Raw genomic sequence first — 21,673 nt, 5'->3', positions numbered from 1 at the left:
CAGCTCAGATGGGGAAATGGACACTGAAAGTAAAATGAGAGCTAGCGGGATGGCAGGCATTAACAAAGGAGTTCAATATCTGTTACCACTAATGGTGTCTGCCCAGCAAACGTATTACGACTACTGTTTTTCTTGCGAAAGGCACTTCATGGTTTATGTGATCTGGGTGGCGGTCTTTAGGGCCCACTACCTTTCCCCCCGGCTCTTGGCTTGGATGTACATACCAAGAAAAGAAGCTAGCTAGGCTAGCTCTTAAGCTCGCAGTTTCAATATTTCTATCACTGCTTCCTCACTGCTTAGTAATATGGAAATCTGATATACGGCTTTCGTATAGATCAGATACACTATGTTTACAAAATGTTTACGAAATGTTTGTGGACACCCTATCTAATAAATGCATTCAGCATATTTTACTTGCACCCATTGCCGACTCAGATTGGCAAATACACACATACACACAGCTTGTCTAGTCCCTGTAGAGAAGTACTGCCAATAGAATAGGACTCTTTGGAGCAGATAAATAAAAAATAACCTATTGGCACCATGCTGCCTAATGCCAGGCGTGGGCTAGTAGAGGGGTATAAAGCCCCCCAGCATTGAGCTGTGGAGCAGTGGAAGAAGAACTGTGTTCTCTGGAATGATGGATGGTGATGCTTCATCTAGTACTTTGATGAATTGGGAAGTTGGGAAATCCTTACAGTAGAGACAAAAGATGATATGTATAATGATACATATGTATATTTTTAAACATATGCCTGTAATGACAGCTCTGTTGTCATATATGTGTGTATGTATGGCCATATATATATATATATATATATATATATATATATATATATATATATATATATATATAAAACAGAAAGAATAAATACAATTTGCACGTTCCCTCCCTTTTCTACCCTTTTTAATTTGAGCGCTAAATATACAAGAAAAGTTCTTTGAAATGTTTCAGAATTAAGTTCATTATAAGACATATTGTTCATAATTTAATAAATATACAACATGGAAATCCAAAGATAACAGTACGCTGACTTGACGCTCATTTGTCAATATTAGACATTTATATTTAGATAGTTAATTGAATGTGATTGTGCTGAGCACAAAAATGATTAGCTTTTCCTTGCAGTCTTCTCACAGCAGTAGAAATATTTCTAAAAATATTATTTATAGAATTATTATTCTATAAACATTTTATGTTAACGTTTTTATGCCAGTAGGAAAAAATGCTGAAAAACAAAACACAGTACGAACTTTACAACAGCTCCTACCCAACTAATCAAACCTTCTCTGAGCACCTCTGGGGTTCCTCAAGGCTCCGTTGTAGGCCCTATTTCAGTTGCTCATACACATGTCTTATTATAATCCTTACAGAAAACACATCAGTACTGCCGAAATGTAGCATCTGTCCACAAGCCCCTGAGCAACCTCAAGCTTTAGTAGCCTGGCCCTTGAAGTTCAGGCGAGGTTCGACTCCTTCTCTTGTATTTGAATCAGCATAATAAAGGTTCCCAGTAACCACAATGTCAGAGAAGATGAACCAGGCTGATTATTCTAATGCAGCTCCAGTTGAAAGTGACTCTAATGGCAGCTGAGCTCGATGGATTTGTTAAAATGGACCACTTGAGACATCTCGGGCTTGGTAGACGTCTCCGTGGCTGAATCCAGCCCTCCATTAGCCAAGGGCTTGCGGGTGAGGGTGGCAGTGAGCTTCCTGCGGAAGACGCGGCACAGGAAGACGTAGATGAGAGGGTCCAGGCAAATGTTGGTGGCCGACAGCCAGAGTGTGATCTCCTTGGCAAAGTAGAGCTGGTTCTGAGCCCAACAGTGGGCGGATGAGCCTCGCGTCTGAGTGAGGGTGTAGGGCACTCTGGCCAAGTGGAAGGGCGCAAAGCACACAAAAAAGACCCCGACCACCACAAACACCTGAGAAGAAGAGAAGGGCAGCGTTTGAATCCGCAATCTGCACAGAGATCTCAAGCAGGTTTGTAGATACACTCAACTTTGTCAATTATGAACATGAAAATTCACGTAATAATGAAATTATAGAACCTTGTGGTTTGTTTCGTAAGGTGAAATGCTTGGTTTCTTCGACCCCGTCGCCTCTGGGTTCTGTTTACCCTAGACTTACTTTTGTGATTCATCAACAATTTATGAACTAATAATTAACTATCATTAAATATTGTCAATTATCCTGTACTTACAGTACATTACTCAGTATCCAATATTAATTATTTAGTAACTGTTATGAATTATTATGTATCCACTTGTAACTATTCAGGTCTACTATGATTTATTCAGTATCCACTATGATTTATTCAGTATTTCTATTAAACTAAGATGTGTCTAATGTCATTTGGGGTTGAGAAGTTAAGGATTGGGCCCACATACCAGGCCAATTTTCTCTCAGCTAAGGATGGCTGTTCGGGTTTTTTTTTCCAGAGCATTGCAAAGTCCCTCCACCTCCCAATAACTATTACTTTAATACAATTAGTAGTAAACAACAACAACAACAATAATAATAATAATAATAATTAGTACAATTATTAGCACCATTTCATTTTTTCCCCCCCAGAAGACCCATTCTGGAAGCCAATCCTCAAGTCAACCAGCCGGTTGACTCGCCCAGTTAGGGTAATTCTAGGCATGAACTGGGGTTAGTATTACAGAACTAGTCATTTTATTACAGTAATAAATAAAACATGGACACATGTCCACATGTCCATCCCTTGTGTGAATCACAACATAGTCGTCATAGTTGTTCCTCCCCAGTTCCCATTTTATCATGAATGCAGTATTTATAGACACTGGCAGCCCTAACTCTCCTGTTTTGGTGGATAACCAGAAGAAACCTTCACATCAAAAAACAATAGAAGATGCCACATCGTTCATCAAGTGCTGGGATGGGCTGAAGAGTGAGGAAGTTCAATAGAGGTCATGGATGGCACAATCACCAGATTTAAACACCATGGTGAATGTTTCATGGGACTGCTGGGAATTGTGTGGAGACACTAAACAAAACAATTCAACCACCATAGGAGGTCTGTGGACAGCAGTGAAGAATGCGTGAGGCCGTCACCAAGGCCAGTGGAGGACCTATGGACATACTGGGAGGCAATCTTAGTCGTATGTACCCTTCTTTTTCTCCAGGGTATGATTGTATTTGGTTTCTTAAAATAAACATAGCTTTTCCTACCATTGTTAAGCTAATGGCACACAGCTGCACCTTCCGTTGAAACCTCTGTTCAAGAACCTTTCTGGAATTCCTTGAGGACATTAATTGTTGAATGGGAAAAAGCTTCCTTTCTGGGTGCGAGATCACCATCTCTGGCCCTCCTGATTAGGAAACAGTCCAGCAGCCTCCTTTGCAGAATGTAACACAATCTCCTCCCACGAATCTTAGCTTTATTAAAATAAAGCTTTGTGTGAGGAAGAGCTTTCCAGTTTAAAGATACTGCAAGATTGAAACCTTTCATTAAAGGTCTAGCGAATTCAGCAGAATTCAGTGAAGCTTGAAGGAACAGTGGGTTCCTTCTTGAATGGCAGTCCATGGCGAAGCTAGATAGGGACAATGGTGTACCAGCAGCTTCCAGTTCATGGCAAGCCTTGCTTTGGTGGTTCTTGAGTTGTCCCTGACTCTCCAAATCAATTTCCTCTCAGCTAAGGATGACAGTTTGGGTCTTTTTCCAGAGCATTGCAAAGTGGCTCCACCTCCCAATAACTATTACTTGTCTACAGTTATTTGAACTGACAATTCTGGAATCAGCAGTTGTTTAGAAGGGGCTCCAAGAGACATTCCTGACTTGTGTTAATCTACAATCATCCAACTCCAATCTGCACTGAGCTCCTTTGCAAATAAAATTGTCCTCATGTAGCACCATTTTCGTTTTTTTGTTTGTTTTTTTCAGAAGATCCGTTCTAAAAGGCCAATATGCAGGTCAACCAGCCGGTTGACTTGCCCAGTTAGGGTAATTCTAGGCATGAACTGGGGATTAGTCATGGTAATGCAGTAATAAATAAAACATGCACACATGTCCGCATGTCCATCTCTTGAATTACAGCCTGATATGCATGTTAAAGTATGTTTTTAGCTATTTACATATCTAAATAGCTTTAGCTATAGCTAGCCATAGCTGCCAACTTAGAGGTTAGCTATAGCTGCCAATCGAAAGGTTAAACACATACAATTCAGTGTAGCAAGGAAACTGGTGATCTCATGTTGAACTAATGTTAGTGTCCAGTTCTGTTAACCCTAACTGGGCAACTCACACCGGGTGGTCACGTACGCTTCTCGACATATAGACATACACTTTTGTCACATTTCTGTTATTTGTGGAACATGAAATTCAACCATTTTTGCTTGCTTGCGTCAACTTTCTGCATAGCTTGACAGTACCTTGGACTTGGTGCGTTTGCTGGCCGTGCCGGAGCTGCTCTTTGAGGCGCGGTATGACTTGTACACCCTCTGGCTGATGAAGGTGTAGCAGACCACCATAAGGCCCAGTGTGCCCCAGAACACCACCTGACAGAAGTAGTTGAAGCCCTCATGCCAGCGCAGGCCCAGCTCGCTCTTCAAGCTGCTGCACTTCAGCCTCCCGCTGCGGGATGCCGACGGCTCCTTGCTGCTCAGGATCACGTTAGGCAGGGCCAGGGACACCATGACGGCCCAGACCACAGCGCACACGACCTGACCCACGCCCACTCGCTGCAGGCCGCACTTGCCGAAAGGCCGCACAATCTTCAGGTAGCGGTCCAGGCTGATGAGGCCCAGCAGCAGGATGCTGATGTACATGGTGGTGTAGAAGAGCACGCCGGAGTAGCGGCAGTAGAAGACACGAAGGGTGGTCGAGCCGACGCCTGCATCCCCCAGCACCTTCACAGGGGAAAAAAATGCTCAAACGAACCCTTTCATGAAGCCCGGTGCATTAAATAATGTGACTTATTTAAGCAATTAATATATATGATTTAAAATTTTAGGATGTATTTTTCTGGTGCATGCAGTGCACAGATAATCCACCAGGGGACAGAATTATTTATGTATTTATATTATTAATTAATTAATTAATTAAATATTTACTATTTGTTTAATTTAGTATATATTATTATTGTTGAGATCTAGATGTCTAATAAACTGTGTATCTCATATAATGAATATCAGGTTTTAAGCTGGGTTTGGGCCAATAGCCACAGCTTCTAATGTGACATAGTCAACCAGACAATAATGCTTTAAAGCAACAGTATGGAAAATAGACTTTTCTTGCTCCTGGGCTCCCCCTACAGTCCAGAAGTGACAATCCTGCTTTGAGCCACCACTGAAAGGACATGTTTTTCTGGACGAGCTGAGAAATTCAGAACCGTCATCAAAAATGAAGAAGGTAAAGAAGCATGTGGACTGAGACGACACTAAAATGACTCGGGTTAGGCAGCATTACGCAGTCCTCGTGAGCGTTGTCCTGCCCAACATTTCTCCACCGTTACATTCCGCAGTCCGTGGCATGCCAAACCCAGCGTAGCATGGCAGCAGCGCCACTCTTCCTGGTACAGTCAGTGGAGCTTCGACATGATTGCGAAGCTGCTATTTTAAAGTAAAAATGCTACATAGTGTTGCTTTAAATGAGGAACTAAAAGGCAGCAACTTAGCGTTGAACTCACAGTTGGTATATTTTTACTTCTTTATCTTTATCTTCCAGTAAGTGGGTGTGAAAATTCTTCTCACAGTTGTGGGACAATATTTAGCATGGTTTTTATATAAACACTATAAGATTTGGGCCACTTTAGATTAAGTGACCATAATAACCGTGCAGTTACATATTAATATCTAAGTAATTACAATGTAACTACAGCTATTTTTTTCAACGGGTACATAAACAATACAGTAGTACAGCTGCTGCAATTACACATCTGTAACAGCTGCAGTTTTGACTCTTGCACAACCACAAACGTAGCTGTTACAGCTATTGAGATACACTTTAGTCAAGCTAAAGTTGCTACATCTGTATACTAACCAATGCAACCCATTTTTACTAATAAATAGGTCACTAGCATAGTAGAGGACACTGCTACAGTGTCGTAGCATGTGTTATTACATGTAATTACGCAGTTATTTGTCCTCATGTAGCACTGTTACCGTTTTTCAGAAGATCCATTCTAAGGCCAATACGCAGGTCACCCAGCCGGTTGACTCGCCCAGTTAGGGTAATTTTAGGCATGAACTGGGGATTAGTATTACTACATTGTTTTACTAACCACTGCAACCCATTTGTACTAAGGAATAGGTCACTAGTACAGTAGAAGACACTGTTACAGTGTCATAGCATGTGTTATTACACGTAATTACACAGTTATTAACGGCACGGCGTCTAAAGAGTGGGATTTTACTGTAATAGCAGTCAAGAACAGCCAAGAAAAGCATAGTCATTCACTACTTTCTAATTTACAACTCATTTCTGAAGCACGAGTAGTAGGCTAAAGATCCTCCACAGAGGGGCGATATTAGCATCAAATAGGGTAAAATTCATAGAGCTTGCTGCAGAATATATAAATATATACTGTTTAATGCTCAAAATATATACTCTAATTTGACCTGGGCTGCACAAACCTCCGGATACATACATCCGGACCTACGCAGTTAATTACCCATGCTCATTAAATACATTCGACTACAACCATGGTAGCATCTCTAAATAGGGAAAACATCTAAAAGATGGTCAAGTATGAATCCAAAAGGTCCACCAGCACCTTCACCGGCACGGTCAGGGTCATCAGCAGGTCAGCCACCACCACATTCTTCAGGTACACCACGAAGGTGGAGCTGCTGCGGATCTGGAAGAAGATCCAGGCGGCCAGGCAGTTGAGCACGATGGCGGCCAGGAAGAGGACAGTGTAGAGGCAGGGGAAGAGGACGGAAGTGACACTGGTGTTCGACTGACAGCTCAGGGAGGCGTTCTGCTGACTCGCATTCATCCTGGCGCCCGGCTTTGGCTGCGGAATATGAAAACAGCTGTGAAATCGGCTTCAGAATTAGGGAAGTGGTGGATTACGCTTGATCATAAGCATAAGCAGTTGTGCTGAGCTACAGTGGGGAAATACGCTGAGGGGAATGCAGAACTAACCCCACCCCTCACATTTCCCACAAGTCCAAAAGTCCAAGTCCTAATGCCAGGTGTGGGCTATAGGGGGATAAACCCCCCCAATACTATTGAGCTGTAGAGCAGTGGGAGAACTGTGTTCTCTGGGATGGTGGCTGGTTGTGCTCTCTAGGACTCTGGCTGCTAATGGCAAAGCAGCATGGCTCGGGGTTCAAACTCTCAAGCCTTGGGCCTTTGGGGTAGCGCATTAGGCCACTGAAGAGTGTCTAGTTCTGTAGAGAAGTACTGCCAATAGAATAGGACTCTCTGGAGCAGATAAATATCATGAGCCTATTGCCACTATGGGCTAGTAGAGGGGTATAAATCACCCCAGCATTGAGCTGTGGAGCAGTGGAAGAACTGTGATCTCTGCAATGATGGGTGGTGCCCTTATGCTCTTGTGGCTGAATGCAATCAAATCCTCACAGCAATGCTCCTTCAAAATCTAGTAGAAAGCCTTCTTCCCTGGACAGTAGAGACAGTTACTCCAACAGCACTTCCAGAAAAGGTTCTACTCTGGATTCAGGCACTGCCGTCTAACTCCAGTCTTATCATACTTTAAGGATCGCTCTTATGCAATGCACCAGATAGTCTGCCGTGTGCATCGGGCCTCCGCACTCTGCAGTGCAAAACGCAGCTGCTGGTTTCATTCACAGGTGTAAAGGCAGCCCGTACTGGAAGTGCGACTAGAAAACTGAAAGGAGACGTCAGTAAAAGTGGGTCAGGAGCTTTAACGACGACAGTAAACCTCAGACTTTGAACAGCAGGCCTTTTTAATATGTAAAAGGTGGCATAGATGAGCACTTCAATGACTTTTATGGTCCAAAAGGCACATGCTTAGTTAAATATGACCATATACCATATGGACAAAAGTAAAAAGTATTGGGACACCTGCTCATACTGACTTCTGAAATCAAGAGTATCAAAAAAACAGTAGATCCTGCTTTTGTTTGTGTAACTGTCTCTACTATCCATGGAAAAAGGCTTTCTATTAGATTTTGCTACAGCATTGCTGGGTGGATTTGATTGCATTCAGCCACAAGAGCACTATTCAGCTCTCAAAAGTATTGAATGGAGCACCACCATCCATCATTCCAGATAACACATGCACTTCCACTGCTCCCCTGCTTAATGCTGGGGGTCTTTGTACCCCACAGTCCTATTCTATTGGCAGTACTAAATGAGCTGTCTGTGTGGTTGCACATCTGTGTCAGCTGCGTGCAAGTAGCTGAATGTGCACTCATTAGAATGCATGTCCACAAACATTTGGACATATATACATAGAAGGAGGCGTAATAACAGTAGCGATGACCTTCTGACATCTAAGAGATTGCACATTTAGGCACAACAAAAAGCTCCAAATGTCACAGCTGTCTTTTATCTTCAGAGATAAAAGAGAGAATTATCTTCAGAGAGAGAGAGAGGTTATCTTCAGAGAAAAAAGAGATCAAAGAGATAAAAGACAGATATTGGGACAACATGACAATCGCAGTTTACTGTCAAGCCCACAAAGGAGCATTGCTGCTAAAGAGAACACACGGAGTCTTCCGTCCCATGAAATTCCAGTCCGCACTGGTGACAAGAAGCAGTTATGGGAATGACGCTTATCCCAGGAATAACTGCACACTATAATACCCTAAATCATATAACCCATGTAGGATATGATGATTAATATTACAAATGCATTAGTAATTGAACCGCGAGGTCATAAACTCACCAGCTGCTTTTTGAAGAAGTGAAAACTCCTCTTCAGCTTCTGCTCAGCTCAAGCTGCCGTCCACCGCATGAGGCATGAGGCTCAGTAAATACCCCAACACCTCCCATCAGTTAAATGACTATTGCTGTATGGTTGTGGCCTGGAAATGTGCACACACACACACACACACACACACATAATCTCTCTCTCTCTTTCTTTCACTCTCTCTCTCCCTTATACACAAACACAAACACACACACACACACACACACACACACACACACAGACACTTGTTTTTCTACAAAGTAAGGACTTGGACTCATCAGTATATGTATTATATGTATTACATCATTGTGTATTATTTATTTATTTATTTATTAATGATTAATTCATTTGGTTCTGCCAGTTTACCCACCCGTTCGTAGCTCCCCCTAGCACAAGCAGCGCTCCCAACACTTGAAGGGTAAGGACTTAACACATGTCTCCTCCAATCCATGTGAAATCCATGAGGCCACTGCCTCTTTTTTTGCCTTGGAGGAAAGCCAACATCACCTTTAGACTGATGGGAGAGAGCACCATCTACCCACCTGGAGAGAGCATGGCCAATTGTGCTCTATCAGACTCCGGCCGCTGATGGCAAAGCAGCATGGCTCAGGATTTGCCCGTCGCGCCGCCACCCCCCTTTCCCTGGGCCATGCCATAGTTGTAGCACAATAGATATATATGAGGTCCCAAGCAAAAGTTTGGACACTCTGAATGTCCAGAACTTTGCAACCCCTCGTTTGGCGAGGATCACAGCTCTCAAACACCTTTTTTTGCAGCAGCTAAGAGAAGAGTGTTTCAGTTCTTGTTTAGTGGATTTCCGTCTTCCTGCACTGCTCTTTTGTGGTCCATTAACAAAATCTACATGAGATCGAAAATCTATTTTTGATATTGTGTAGGTCAGGGGATTGTAGGGACCGTGGCAAAATCTTCAGCTTGCATCTCTTGAGGAAGTCCATTGTGGAGGAGTTTAGGGGTGTTTAGGAGCATGAACCTGCTGTGCAAGCTCCTCCTCTTTTCACCTTCAGATTTATTTTATTTTAGTTTTTATTCTTTTACAGATGGTGAGATGTTTGATGTTTGCTTCCAGAATTTGCTGGTATTTTATGCAATCCCCCACTGACCCCTTTTCCTGCAAACATACCTGCTATCTGAACTTCCAAAAATGTTTCCAAAATGAGACGTTGACACTGAGTTTTGTGGTGAGGTCACAGGAAAGGTGTCCTTCTGATGACTCCCATTAAGGTCATATGTGTGCAGGAGTCGCTGCACAGTAGAACGGTGCACCACCTCTTCAGAGTCCAGAAACAGGTGGACAGGAGTCTGTCTGTAATTATAGAACTACAAAGTGCTCCTATATGGTTAACAGAGCTGATGCAACATATCTCCTATGTATTATAAACAAGGAAAAACTACTAATATTATAACCAACAATAATTACCCATCAATTTTTTTGTTTATTTTGTAAATAAGCTTGTATTCTGACAAATGCTGTAAATTAAAATTATGAAAATTATGATGAAAACAATGACCATATTAGGACATTTATCATCTATGAGACATTCTGAGGGTGCTTAATCTTGGCCTTGTTTTTGATTTTTTTTTTTTTGCTGAATTTCTTGAAAATTTTGTCTTGAAAATGTATGAAAACAAACACACACATACACACACATGCACACTTGTTTTCACTACTGGTGGCCTCTCAAAGACTTCCTTTCTTGTCACAATAAGTCTCCCGTGCCAGTGGCAGGCTGAATATTCTCGTCCTGTCCAGCTTCCTGCCTTTTGTTTGGGGAGGGAGTCCGTTCTGCCTTGCGCCAAAGTTTATTTACTCATTTGCATCCGTCTCAATAGCGCGTAAAGTGATGCTGCGCTGCACAAGCTGAAGGCAGCTCTTCAGGAACTGTCCCTTTATCTCCTGGAAGCAAGGCCAGGGGGCAACAGGAAGCCTTTTTTTCCACAGTGACTCGTAAGAGAACATTAGCCACAGTCTAGCTTTTCTGTTTTTTTTTTCTTTTTTTTGTGAAATAGGCTAATTATATGCACATATTTCAGGAGCATAAAGGTTCACTAAAAAGGAAAATTGCATTTCTCTTTATATTTATCTGTAGTAGAATGAGGAGAGTGTTTAGTAAGTTTGGTAAATGGAAGTGACAAACTGTGAGCCTCAAACACTGCTGTTCCTCCTTCAAAAGAACCTCCAGAAGAGCTGGAAAACAGAGCTGGAAAACAGGCCAATTCCAAAACCCCTAAACTCTTACATCACAGTCTTGACTTGCTATAATTACAGCATCAACATTTACAGACACCCCGCCCACGAACTGTCTAGAGGCTAAACACAATGATTACTTCAGGAGAATTTGAATGGAAGCAAGGCTAAATGAGGCAAGAGGCTAACGCTAGCCAACTGGGTGAAGCATCACTTGGAGGCGAGTCGTGCATCACAGGGAAGCTGATGAAGCTAGCATGCCGGCCAGCTAGCCATGACCAGACTTCTTCCAGTTCTTCTTCCAGTGCTAAAACCCAATGCTTAGCTAGGCTAGGCTAGGCTAAGCTATGCTATGCTATGCGGCTGAGGGCTGTCACCATGACATAAACCAACCAAATTACCAACTAGCAGAGCCCATCATTTTTCTCAAACCCACCTTAAAGGACAATCTGTGTGTTTTATCCTGAGCTAAATAACAGGGTGGTAAACAGGCTTGTACAACTGCATCTCAGCATTTTTACCCCAATGAATTTCACACACACTATTTATACACCTTTTTTTATGCAAGCACACCAGACATCTTTTTCAGGACCTAAGTGTGTGTGAACAGTTCGGTAGTAAGTAGCAAGGCATGAGATGTAGCCCATAGGCGGGGTTAACTGTAACAGGCCGTGATTGATCTCCATCCAGTACCTTTGGGATAGGTTTAAGGGAGTGTTTATACTTGTAGCTCGGTTCTTTTGGTCCAGACCAAGCAAGAAGATCATACATTGTTAGATGTTAGTCCTGGTTTGCTTTGTGTTCCTACTGGCATGTTTGCAGTCAAACCCAAATTAAGGGTAAATGGTGACGTTTGATGGACGTATGACAGAAGGCTGAAAGTAGAGGTCTGCATAAGGCCGGTGTGTGTCCGCGGGTGCTGTGTGATCCACTCAATAACTAGTCAATAAACTGAACCGCTGGATCCTTAAACCTGGCTTATTAAATGACATCGTCTTGATCTCGGTATTAAACCACATGTTTGGTTACATACATGCGCTAATTTATTCACAGAACAGGTTGTTAATGTTACAGCTGTAAAATGTAGCGTTACTGTGGCTGCGTCCCAAACCACACACCTCATTACTGGGGCAGCTACACTAATGAGTGCAGTTTTAATGGTGGCAATGGTTGAAACACTACGTAGTAGTGTGGAAGTGTGTAGTTTGGGACACGGCACCGCTGCACTGAAGCCTCAATTAGGCAGAAGAAGTACAGGAAAGCACAGGAAAGTGGGCAGGTCTGCACGGAGACTCACCCGTGATGAAGTAGACAGATCTGGATGGAATGACTTTGGTGGAGCAAGTGCGCCTGGTTGGTACTAGATTTTGCAGGCAGGAGTGAACCTGTGCCCGTGCACAACTCTGCGTTTGGCTCATTTAGATGCCTTTGGTTTCTATTGTGTTCATATTTTAGAAACCTGCTCACTGGCTCTCGGCCCACTTGCAGTGTTTACACTTACTTATATATACATGGGGGTTGCCGTTTCTCTGGACCCTGTCTTCAGAGTCTTGCTCCTTGTTCCTGAGCATAACACTGATCCTACGGGTTGGCAGCCCATATGACATGTCCATGTGGGGCCTGTATGGGTATCCCAACTGGGAATCAGAAAGTTTTGTCCATGGGTTCCACAATGGCCCCACCACATATGGATGATCACCAGGGTCCAGGGTGATGCATGGCTAAGCATGGGCCCCTATCTGGGTTGTACACTGCACATGAGGCCTAGATGGGACCCATATGAGATTAGGGTGGGCTGTAATGATGAGGCCCATTTGGGAAGCCTGACTGGGTCCCAGTAACAAAGTATATACAAACCCTAGTATATCTTCCTCCATCAGCTGTGAGTGGTATTATTATTATTAAACAGTGGGAGGGTTTAGGAGGAACCACAGAGAGCAGCTCAGCCACAGAGTGTCTGTCAGACCACGTAAAGTTACCGAGCGGGGTCAGGGCCGAGCGCTGAGCTCAGATTATAGTGCAGAAAAGCCTTAAAGGGGGGCTGGCTCCATATTAATGCCTATGGGTTTAATACAGGATGCCAGAACAGTAGGTTATGTAGGTGTCCCAATACTTTTGTCAACATAGTGTATTTTTTACTAATTTAACTATTTCTTGACTTCCACTGAACAGACGTGTGGGAGCAAGAAGACGAGATAGACAGAGAAACAGCTAATGAGAGACCTGGAGATAGACAGAGAGATATACAGATTGAGGGACAGAAAAACAGCGAGAGCGAGGGAGAGAAAGCGAGCTAACTAGCTAGCATGTGGTTTGTGGTGTGGCGTCTAAATGTGCGGTTGCACGAATGTGTTTCACATCACATTTTTTAATCTATGAGTCGCACCATTGCTTGAGGTCAGCTGCAGAACATTCACATGCAACTTTGCTGCTGCCATGTGTCCGGCTAGCAAGAGCTTTAGCTAAATATGCTGATCAAATGCTCTGTTTTTAACATCCGATTAAATAGAAATGCAGGGAAGTCCACTGCTGCTCGGTGCCCGTGTGCCATTTGTGTTTTGACAGTGCGTTGCTAAGCATGGCCTACATATTGCCTACCTGCACATGCTGCATGCCAGTGATGCTTGGAGGAAGTGGTCAGCCAGTGAACGGAGATCTTTTCACTGGAAAACTGAATCATCATTCAATAGAATTATCATTTAATTCGACCCTATATATGTCCAAATATATATGGACACCCTGTCTAATGAATGCATTCAGCTACTTTAAGTTGCACCCATTGCTGAAACACAGCTTGTCTAGGCTCTGTAGAGAAGTATGACCAGTAGAATAGGACTCTCTGGAGCAGATATGCGTCATAAGCCTACTGACACCATGCTGCCTAATGCCAGGTGTGGGCTAGAGGGGTATAAAGCCCCCCAGCTTTGAGCTGTGGAGCAGTGGAAGAACTGTGTTCTCTGGAATGATGGAGGGCACTGTATGAGGGAGGTATTGTTTACAGGGGCTTACAGGGGCTCTACAAATTTATTAATTGGCCAAATTATTAGAGTTGTGGGGCCCAAAATCCCCTGGCAGCACCCTTATGCAATACTTTTGGAATGAGTGGTGGAGTTAGGGATGAGGTGGGGTGGTGATCACCCAACATCCCGACTGCACTAACTCGGTCGGCTCTTGTCGCTGAATGCAATCAAGTCCTAAATGAAGTGTGTTTGGTTGAGTTACTGGTGCATTATGGGAAGGGCAGCAGCCTCAGCTATTGATTTAAGTTCAAATATGCTACCATGGCAAAAAGTAGACTAGAAGCAAAAGGCCCCAGCATGATGGAATTTGCACATTGGCTTTAATAGACACAGGAAACTGCTGTATGAGAGCCTGTCGCATTATATTTTTTACTTGGCCTGATTAGATCAGTAGAGAGAAAACACACACATTTCCCCTACAGTAGACCTTTGTGTTCCTGTGACTGGAGGAACCCTGCCAAGAAATGTACATACACACACACATACACACTGCCACAAAAGGCCATAAGGCCATTCATCAGACTGAATGGTATGCTGAGGCAGAAACACTGCAGCCAATGACCTGAAGCTCACCCCCCCCCCCTTGTGCTCCCATGTTATGTCCCAGTTGGTCCCAGTTGACCAGCAGTGTTGGAGATGATGCAGTGTATGTAACAGCGATGTGGGTTTTGCTACTTCTGTTACACCTATAAAAATTTAACAATCTACCTCGAGGATTCACCCCCAACTAAGGCCCTGACCCTATGACCCGAGAACAGTGAGTGCCAATCCCGGCTCATGCTGCATTCGCCATCGACAGCCGGAGCCTGAGTGAGCACAATGGACCGTGCTCTCTCCTTTGGTGGGTAGACGGCGCTCTCTCTCTCCCCCCTCATCACTCCCATTGTGATGCTGGCCAGCACAGGCGTCTGTTGGCTGATGTGTCAGAGCCGGGGATCTGGGGAGCTTCCCTGGCCTGACTTCTCCTATATCAGAGGAGGCATGGGCTGGTTGTCATGCTGTCGGGAGCATTGCTCAGGAGCATTGCTCGGGAGCAAGCGACAGGGGGAGTCCTAGTGAGGGGCCCGTATGGGGAGTATCAGCATCATATCAGGGTCATTTTGTACATATGGGTATATATATCGTCACTGTCCAATGAAAAACATGCATCTTCAAATTGGTGACTTTATAGAAGAAGGCAAAAGCATCCTTAACTTGCCCAAGGACTCTTATTGGTGTAGCGCAGCATAGTCACCCAGACCGGGAATCTAACCCCAGTCTCCAACATGGTGCGGTTGCTCAACGGCAGGTGGTAGGCCCATTCATCCAGAATTATTTACACAGTGTACAGAAGCAGCTACAGGGTTCAAACCATGGAGAAAACTAAAAACGGACAAAAATGGAGATGCGTGGTTTTCATTGTGCAGCGTTGATATGTTCCTTCAACAAACTGCCTTAATAATATTAAAAACAGGTATTCCAAACTTTTGAACAGCAGTGTAATTTGCCTGTCTAAAGAATTTGACTGTGAACTCAACAATCTGTTGAAGCATCTGATGGTGTTTATGTGAAACTGTCTGATAAAGATCTCCATGCTGAGGAAGATAGAGCTCCGGCTGAAGCCAGCTAGACCCTGTTGTGTTATTATAGAGTTTATTAATAACCTCTTGTGGCTCATGCAGCATCAGTCACTCCTAATTTGAAGAATATCTATTCAGAGCAAAGAAAGTGGTGACGTCTGGATATTTCTTTCTAAATACAACACTGGGCAGTAGTGGGTTTTCCCTTATTCCTTCCAGTTGGTACTTTTTTCTTGAGTACCACCTTAATACTGCTGGCAAGTCAAGCATGCAGTTCTACTTTCCACCTCCAGAGGGCACCACTGTCCCACCACTACTCAAACGCTGTGCCTGGAACGTCCTATCTAACAAGCCCAGCTAGTCCCAAATGGAGCCCCATGCTTTGTGGTCCTTGTCCTGTGGACATTGCTCTCAGCTCTCAGCCATTGTCAGACAGCTGTAGACACACCTCTTCACCCTGATTGGTCCTTCTTTTAATTTCATGGAAATTTGGTTTGCCGCTTCTGAGCTTGTATCGATGTGGTCTTCAGACAAGGCCGCATTGAGGGAGCATAGGGGGCCCTTCTAAGCAACCTTGCAACCTTGCGGCCCTGGCATTGAGCAAACATGGACCACAGGATCACCAGTCCACCAGCTGGGATGTAAAAGCATTAGTTAAGCTAGCCTAGGCATCAGTTAGCACTGCACCAGTAGAACACGTATTCTAGAAACGCCCCACCTGTAAGGCCACAGGAATAACGAATGGGGGTCTTCAGCTTCCATTCCAGATCCCAGATCCATATTCACCCAAGTTCGTTAAATTTCGCTGAGGTCCTGATCCTAAACAGGAACTCTCTGGAAGCTGACAAATAGCCTGCACCACCCCCCTTGACAACCCTATGACCCCATAGACGTTCTCAGATGATGTGCAGCTTAGATCCATGTGTTTGCAAGTCTGGAGAACACCTAAAGGACCATTAGGTATGAAGATGTAGAAGATTTCGGGAGGAGAGGCCTTGCTAGCACTGGTATACGAAGGGACTTCAGTACTGGGTCATGCATATCTGAGACACCCTCAGTAGGCTATTCCAACTTTCTCTGAAATGTTGTTAAAAATGTTTATTTAAATGAAAATGACCAAACATTTTACTGCAAACTCCAGTCCAGAACATCTCACATCAGAACATCTCACATCAGAACATCTCACATCAGAACATTCCACCACCAGTTTTATGCTGCATGAGGAAGCTATTGGTGAAGATGCATGCAGAAGGACACACCAGTAGATTTCTCAGAAATGAAGGGTGCATTTCTACAAAACAAGACACGGTAAATATGCAGCAAGTAAGATCGACCAGAAGAGAATTTACATGATTTTAATACATGTCAAAGGTGGCTCAGCTTTCTGCACAATGCATTCGGCAGTAGTTTGACATTAGTAGATGGACATTAAGGGGCCGATATAATGGGACAACTCAGAAGATTCCTACTGTGACAGTGAGAAGGTGGGAGATCCGTGGGCCAGCCACCATGGGACTACACACACCCAGGCCTGATGGTGCTCACCTGGGGCCGATCAGGGAAGGATGGAGCCCCAGATGGTGCCTAAAAGGGCCGATTCAGCCCTTAAACATCGGTGAGCAAGCATGAGGACTTGTCAGGTATGTCACATTAGAGACTGGTAGAGCTTCACTCTGGCCTTTAGCGATGTTCCTTTGAGTGCCTTGTGTGTGTGTGTGTTGGTGGATGGCGTGTGTCCAAATAAAGGTCGCTCGTGAGTCATTCTGTGTTGTCACTGTGCCAAGCCGCCACGCCCCTTCCCTGAGGGACATGTTACAATGGTATGTCAAAATGAAAATCTGAAAAAAAAAAAATGCAAAAATGGAGATACAAGGTTTTGCTTGAAAGTGAGAACAGTATTTATCTACTGTGGCTTTTCACAGAACAGGAGTGGTCAGTTTTTTTAAGTTAACAGAGACACTGAAAATCTACGACCACTAAGAAACCGACCCCGATGTCCGGCGTTCGCGAGACGCTGAGACGGACGGGGCCGTTTTCTGTCTTTCGTGGCACGAGAAACGCAGAAGATGAAGAAACGCTTCACAAGCTGCCAATGTGGTTTTGTTATGTGGCTTCCACTCGAAGATGTCTTCCTCCTTCGCGGTCAGCTATTGCATGTTTACAGCGGGTATTTACAAAAGCTGCAGAGTCCACTATTTCAGTCATCTGCCTCTGCAGTAAACCCAGACTTGTCCATTTTGTGTTGTTGCAACTGCCATGTGGTTAAGAAGCTTGCGAGAAGATGAGCTTGGAGATCCCCTAGTTCCTCTAATGTTTGTGGACACCTATTCTGACGGTTTGCAGTTCCACCCACAAACATACAGCTTGTCTAGTCCCTGTGGAGAAAAAGATCAGGAGTCCCTGGTAGATAAGCAGATAAGCCTGAACCTATTGGCACCATGCTGCCTAATGCCAGGCGTGGGGTGGTAGAGGGGTCCAAAGCTTTCAAGCATTGAGCTGTGGAGCAGTGGAACTACATATGTTCTCTGGAATGATGGCTGGTGCTCCATCCACGACTTTTGGGATTCATCCGCTGAACATCCTGACCTTGTTGCTGAATGCAATCAAATGCTCATGGCAATGCTGCTCCAAAATCTAGCAGACAGCTGGAGAGTATGGAGACAGTTACTCCGACAAAAGCAGGATAAACTCTTATTTTCTTTTAAATACTCTTGATAATGGAAGAAACAGTGAATGAGTAGGTGTCCCAATACTTTTGTCCGTATAGTCTATAAGGTTACAGCGAAGTGTCTGAGGACTGGCATGCCTCTGCGTTCTTCCCAAAGGACTTAAAAACCCTTTTTAGCTCCGATATCTCCAAAAACCTTTGCCGGAAAGCCTTGCAGAGGAAAAAATAGATGAGGGGGTCCAAGCACACGTTGGTCGCGGAGAGCCACAGGGCCACGTCCTTGACGACCTTCAGCATGGGCCTGACGCAGGTGTCGTTTTTCTTAATCTGGTGCAGGGTGTAAGGTATCCGTACAACATGGTAGGGCACGTAGCAGATCAGGAAGACCAGGAGGATAAGAAAAACTCGTAACTTTGCCTTGCGATTGGTCTGATCGTTGTTGCTGCGTGACCTCCGATACGATTCCACCACCTTCTTGGTGATGCAGATGTAGCACAGCATGACCACGATGCACACGACCCAGAATATGACCTTTGCAAACATGATGACCACTTCATGCCACAAGAGTCCTATTTCACTTTTCATGGCCATGCAGATCTCGCGGTGGCTGCTGTTTCTGGGGTCCTGGTTCGTCGTGAGGATCACCGGCAGGGTGTTGAAGCCGATCACCAGCAGCCAGCTGGAGGCCGCCAAGACTTTGCTGAAACACAGTTTGTGGCACAGGACTATCCCACCGGGCTGCACGATCTTGAAGAAGCGATCCAGGCTGATGAGACCCATCAGGATGATACTCATGTTCATGGCCAGGTAGAAGAAGACGTGGGAGAAGCGACAGGCGAAGGCCAGCAGCCCTTGCGAGGCGCCGGGTAATTCGCTGGCGGCCCGGACCGGGAAGGTAAGGGTCATCAGGAGATCGGCTGCTACCAGGTGCTTCAGGTACACCATGAAGGTGGTTTTGGCCTTCAAGTGTATGGAGATCCAAGCCACCAGCACGTTGAGCAGAAGGGCGGGTGGGAAGAGCAGGAAGTAGAGAATGGACATGGCCGTGGCCCTGGCTCTCTCATCGATGCCACAGTTAAGGGCCGATGTTGCATTTCGAGACTCATTCATCATGTCTGCAACAAAGTTTGGGAGAGTCAGTTGCTTCATGTTAAAAAAATAACATCCCTCGTCCACCCACCCCAATTACAGTCCATCAGTCAAGCCTAGTTTGCTGCTCTAATGGTGCTACTTTAGTTTAGCATTCATGCTAGGCTAAATATGTCCCCCCCACAAATCCTAATGAAATTAATATTATATATTTTTTTAAACTTTTTTTTACATTTATGGCATTTAGCTGACACTCGTATCCATAGCGACTTACAAGATTCCTCGTATTACAGAGGTGGGCCAATGTAGTGTTTGGAGTCTTGCCCACGGTCTTGCCCATTAGTGTAGCACATGATAGCCAACCAGCCCAGGAATTGAACCCCAGTCTCTAACATGGTGTGGTAGCTCAGTGGCAGGTAGTGGTGTTATCTGTTGCGTCACACCAACTATTCCACCATTGCTCAACACTTTAAGGCCAAAAACACCTTCATGGTGTACCTGAACCGCCTAGTAGTGGCCAATCATCTCCTGATGATCCTTACCTTCCCTGTTCGGGCCACCGGCAGATTACCTGGCGCTTCGCAGGGGCCATGCTGTTCTAGACTTTGATCATTTTTATGAGAAATATTTTTTTACACAATTTTAGAGAACCAATCGTCCAGCTGCTCGTTAGAACCAGCTATAAAGGCAGCTATTGCCTTTTTTTCAAACTGCTGCAAACCAACATGCAGAGTTCCCCAGGTCCTCTGATGCATCAGCCAAGCCAGCATCACACTGAAGGGATGCGGGGAGAGAGTGAGACAGCTATCCATTCGGATAGAGCAAGGCCGGTTGTGCTCTCTCAGGCTCCGGCTGCTGATGGCAGCGACTTGAACCACGTATTCTTGGGTCATTTTGGCAGCGCCTTAGTCCGCTCGCTGGACCACTCAACTTGAGCGGGCTATTTGAAAAGATTTGGGAGAATATTGACTGCTAGTGTTTGTTAGCACTGTTAGCCTCACAGCTCCAGTTTAAAACTGAAGAAGCAAAAGTTGTACAGCCAGCGTTTCATGGCTGATCAGCTATTTTGGGGTTAAGTGTGAAACTCTCAATCTGATTTCGACACTGAACCACCCCATTAAGTGTCCTGAAAGTCGCAGAAAGTCACAGTAAACTGATGCTTTCATTGATTGGAACTGAAGCCGACGGCTTTGAGGATCAATCCCTTTCTTACAGAACTCACTTCTCTTCCCCTGTTCTCATTTCCTCTTTTTAGAAAAAGAAAACTTAAGAGTGAATCAATAAAAGCATCAAAATAGAGGCGTCAATGAAAGCCTGGCACTTTGTGCTACGTTAGCACCTTCTTTTTGTGGGTCGGTGGCTATTTTAACAAAAGCAAGACCAAATGCAGCCAAGCCGCCTTCGAACCAGTGTCATCTTTAGTGGTCTGTTCCCAGTACAGCTACTATATCACTATTATGCCATGCAGTCAACATAATGGCAAAAATGTGTTAAATATTTTACTTAAATATTTAAAATGATTCGTCTAAAGTACAGTAAATTCACTACAATGTATTTGCCAAATGTAGCAAATATCAGTTATATCTTATTATTTTGCTAAATAGACCTACTTCATATAATATATAAAATCTAATATATATGCATATATTTATATAGAAATATGTATATTCCACATACCTTTGAGGATGCACCCGTACCACACGACACTCCGGCAGTTTTAACTGCTGCTGCAATGTTTTTTTTTATCAGTGCATCTGAACCTCACTTCCTGTAAAGTCCTCAGTGGTTAATACTCACTCAGAGAGGAGGAAAAAAAGCCTCCTGTGTTGCAGTTTCTCCATTGGTGTTGGTATTTATTCTGATATTAGTCATGATTGTACTATATATATATATATATATATATATATATATATATATATATACACACACACATAAACATATATGTAATAATATATATATATATATATATAATAATATAATACATATATATATATATATAATATAATGTATGTATATAATGCCAATCTATTAACAATTTTAATCTTGTTAATCACAACAATATCCTACAATTTATTCTGATTGATCACAATTCAAAATGCTAATAGCATGTCCTTGAATTTTTGGGCAGGAGAACTAATAAATTAAAAAACTATTCATTGTTAAAAAAATTGTTGTTAAACTGTCTCGAGGAAATTTTGTTGTTTTTTTTCGTAGCTTTTTTTTAGTATATATACATAATTTTACATAAAATATATATTATTAA

At 43.8% G+C, this 21,673-nt stretch overlaps 2 protein-coding genes across 2 annotated transcripts; both read right to left on the bottom strand.

The window, feature by feature from the left end:
• Positions 1-976: 976 nt before the first annotated feature.
• On the bottom strand, positions 977-8,944 carry LOC140546046 (P2Y purinoceptor 13-like). Its single transcript, XM_072669166.1, has 4 exons — positions 8,845-8,944; positions 6,739-6,981; positions 4,397-4,873; positions 977-1,926 (listed from the first exon to the last, which is right to left on the bottom strand). Exons 2-4 carry the CDS (start codon positions 6,961-6,963, stop codon positions 1,582-1,584), a joined length of 1,047 nt encoding a protein of 348 aa, XP_072525267.1. The 5' UTR covers positions 6,964-6,981; positions 8,845-8,944; the 3' UTR covers positions 977-1,581.
• Positions 8,945-16,736: 7,792 nt separating this feature from the next.
• On the bottom strand, positions 16,737-21,126 carry LOC140545901 (P2Y purinoceptor 13-like). Its single transcript, XM_072668939.1, has 2 exons — positions 21,088-21,126; positions 16,737-19,436 (listed from the first exon to the last, which is right to left on the bottom strand). Exon 2 carries the CDS (start codon positions 19,432-19,434, stop codon positions 18,430-18,432), a length of 1,005 nt encoding a protein of 334 aa, XP_072525040.1. The 5' UTR covers positions 19,435-19,436; positions 21,088-21,126; the 3' UTR covers positions 16,737-18,429.
• Positions 21,127-21,673: the final 547 nt, after the last annotated feature.

This window comes from Salminus brasiliensis, chromosome 23 (assembly GCF_030463535.1).
Source record: "Salminus brasiliensis chromosome 23, fSalBra1.hap2, whole genome shotgun sequence".
Taxonomy (NCBI): domain Eukaryota; kingdom Metazoa; phylum Chordata; class Actinopteri; order Characiformes; family Bryconidae; genus Salminus; species Salminus brasiliensis.
This window is presented reverse-complemented; position numbering and strand designations above follow the sequence as displayed.

Bases quoted from the DNA above. Each gene is read 5' to 3' on its own strand.
- LOC140545901 (XM_072668939.1), bottom strand. From the start codon at position 19,434: ATGATGAATGAGTCTCGAAATGCAACATCGGCCCTTAACTGTGGCATC.
- LOC140546046 (XM_072669166.1), bottom strand. From the start codon at position 6,963: ATGAATGCGAGTCAGCAGAACGCCTCCCTGAGCTGTCAGTCGAACACC. The intron at 4,874-6,738 runs GTGCTGGTGGAC...TCCCCTGTGAAG, and splicing joins CCCTGACCGTGCCGGTGAAG to GTGCTGGGGGATGCAGGCGT. The intron at 1,927-4,396 runs GTACTGTCAAGC...TCTTCTTCTCAG, and splicing joins GCAAACGCACCAAGTCCAAG to GTGTTTGTGGTGGTCGGGGT.